At 38.1% G+C, this 2,270-nt stretch overlaps 1 protein-coding gene across 11 annotated transcripts in view; it reads right to left on the bottom strand.

Annotated features, from left to right (window-relative positions):
• Positions 1 to 2,270, bottom strand: part of LOC109539466 (G-protein coupled receptor Mth2) — a 31,794-nt gene that overhangs the window by 5,166 nt on the left and 24,358 nt on the right. The window contains exon 1 of one of the 11 annotated variants that reach the window (XM_019907218.2): positions 146 to 844. The exons of the other annotated variants lie outside the window; for them this stretch is intronic. Coding sequence (XP_019762777.2) covers positions 146 to 692 — 547 coding nt within the window. The 5' untranslated portion in view covers positions 693 to 844. Of the gene's footprint in view, positions 1 to 145; positions 845 to 2,270 lie in introns of those variants that run through there. 11 annotated transcript variants of the gene reach the window in all.

Genomic DNA, 2,270 nt, shown 5'->3' with positions numbered 1-2,270 from the left:
TTTGATTTTAAGCCATTATCATCACCAGCGGACAAATCAGACTGAAAATGCTGCCTGCAGATAAAGTGAGCCTAATTCTAACCTCTCAGTCACCAACACTAATTTTTCCTTTAGAAGTGTTGAGCATAAATCGCCTTGTACTAACCAATGCAGAAAATAATTGCTGATACAGTGGCATCAGCAACCACACAAACCAAAACAACCAGCTCCGATTCCTGCGCAGAAAGGCAGTACTTTCTATAATGGTAGGTGTTGATATCCCATTGCAAGTAGCCATGCTCGAGCAGCTCCAGTTGATACTCTGAGGCCTCCAAAGAAACCGTTTGTTCCTGCTCAGAGCAGACGAACTTATCCGGAACATGGATAATGTTGTGAACTATTGCGCCTTTGAGGTTGGTGTATCGTTGCGAAGTGGCTGAGGTGCATTTGAGGACACTTCCGGAAAAATCCAGCACTTGCCCGGAGTCGCAACAGTCCTGGACACAATTGAGCACATTGCACAAGCAACCAAACACTCCACTGGAATTTGTGAAATAGTCGTTTGTTGTGTATGTGGCGTTATTAGAATCGATGTTCGTTCCGTTCGTTGTGCCATTCGTAATGTCGACGATTATCTCGCAGTTTTCCAGCGCGTGAGTGCAGCTCGATAAAAGCACAGAAACGGTCCAAAAACACCAAACAATCACGTTCATGTTGGGAGGTGATTTACAACACTAAACTTTGAGTTGGGCATGGCTGATTAACCCGATAAACGTGAAATTTGCTCAGCAAGAATAAGGATCTGATTCAGCTTGAACCGACCACAGATAAGATATGCCGGCTTAGTTGATAATAATTGAACAATTTTCAATGGTATGTCGCGTAATGTGCAAACAACCGTACGAATCTGTTCACAAACCATCAGCTGTATAAGTGGGAAATGCGAGATTTCAAGGAAATGGCTAAATATAGCTTAGGGCTAACCCAAAGCAAATAGTCGCATGGTTGTTTCATCTGAAGCGATAGCCAAAGATGGTCGACAGTGCAAATAACGAGCATTTTCAGGATTTGTTTATACAAATCCTGGTTGCACTTGAAAAACTGTGAATAATTTAGATAAGATTTAAAAAGCGTTACTCGAATGCAGGATTTTTGTTCAAATTTTACAAGAATGTAACAAGTTAATTTAACATTCATCGGGTATCCAAATCAATTGAAGAAAAGTAGAAAAAAATTGAAACCCCTTTGCATATTTATTAGTACCTACAGATTTTCTCATTTTCTGTGTTTGTCCGGCGATATTCTTGTCGGTTACCACTGGGTGGGATCGTCACAAAAGTGAGCGGCCACACAGTGGTTAGCATTGTTGGCACGGTGGCCAAGATTATAGAAAAGATCGACCATTATAGAAAATACTGTCTTTCCATGCGGGAATCGGAAGCAATTGTTTTCTGCACAGGTTAGTTTGAAGCGGTTTTATCCGGTTTATGTATTCTTCATACAGGAAAATTAGCGTTAATGGTTTTGGTTTCTCTTTTTTTTTCAGTCAGATTTTTCAGCTGAAAATGCAAATAACTATAAACCAAAATTTTGGATGTTGTTGAAAAACGATCAACTCAAAAGTTTTAGCAAAAAGTGCCTGAACTTTTGCTTTTCAAGCGCTCACAATCAAACAAGGCAAAATTTGAAAAAACTGAAATTTAAAAATGAAAAACTGCATTTTCTATTACTGCAAATGGAAAAAAATCGAAATATCCCGCAAATTTGAGCCATATTTTAGTAACGATTGAATCTGTTTGGAATCCAACCACCTTCCAAAAGAAAAAGTAATACGAATTTTGAAACTGACGAAAAATAAGCAAAATTGCATCTCAGTAGCAAACGGTTTTCGGCCAATGGTTCAAGAACGTTTTTAAAGGTCTTCAGCAAAACATGCATGCTCAGGCCTTGAACTACGCGATTTTTTGCATGTGAATCTTACAATCTCGATGTTTTTCTTTAAAATATTCGTTTTTCGTTTCCTCTGTGGAGTCACGGTCAAACCGGTTTTGTATAAACAAAAATTTTGTATGAGAGTGCTGGCACCTGTGAAGAATTCTGAATAAAATCGATTATACGAAGAGTAGATGGTCAATTTTTGGAAGGAAATCTTCAAAAAATTTGAAGATGTTGGCGCACAAAACATTCACCTACTAAGTGGGCAAAAAATGTTTGAAAACTCATCAAATCATCAAATAAATATTGAAAAAATCAAGCATTTAAAGAAATGAAAAACAGCTAAAATTTGAGCA

This window comes from Dendroctonus ponderosae, unplaced genomic scaffold (assembly GCF_020466585.1).
Source record: "Dendroctonus ponderosae isolate FM_Combo_2020 unplaced genomic scaffold, Dpon_F_20191213v2 Dpon_F_20191213_8, whole genome shotgun sequence".
NCBI classification, from domain to species: Eukaryota; Metazoa; Arthropoda; class Insecta; order Coleoptera; family Curculionidae; genus Dendroctonus; species Dendroctonus ponderosae.
This window is presented reverse-complemented; position numbering and strand designations above follow the sequence as displayed.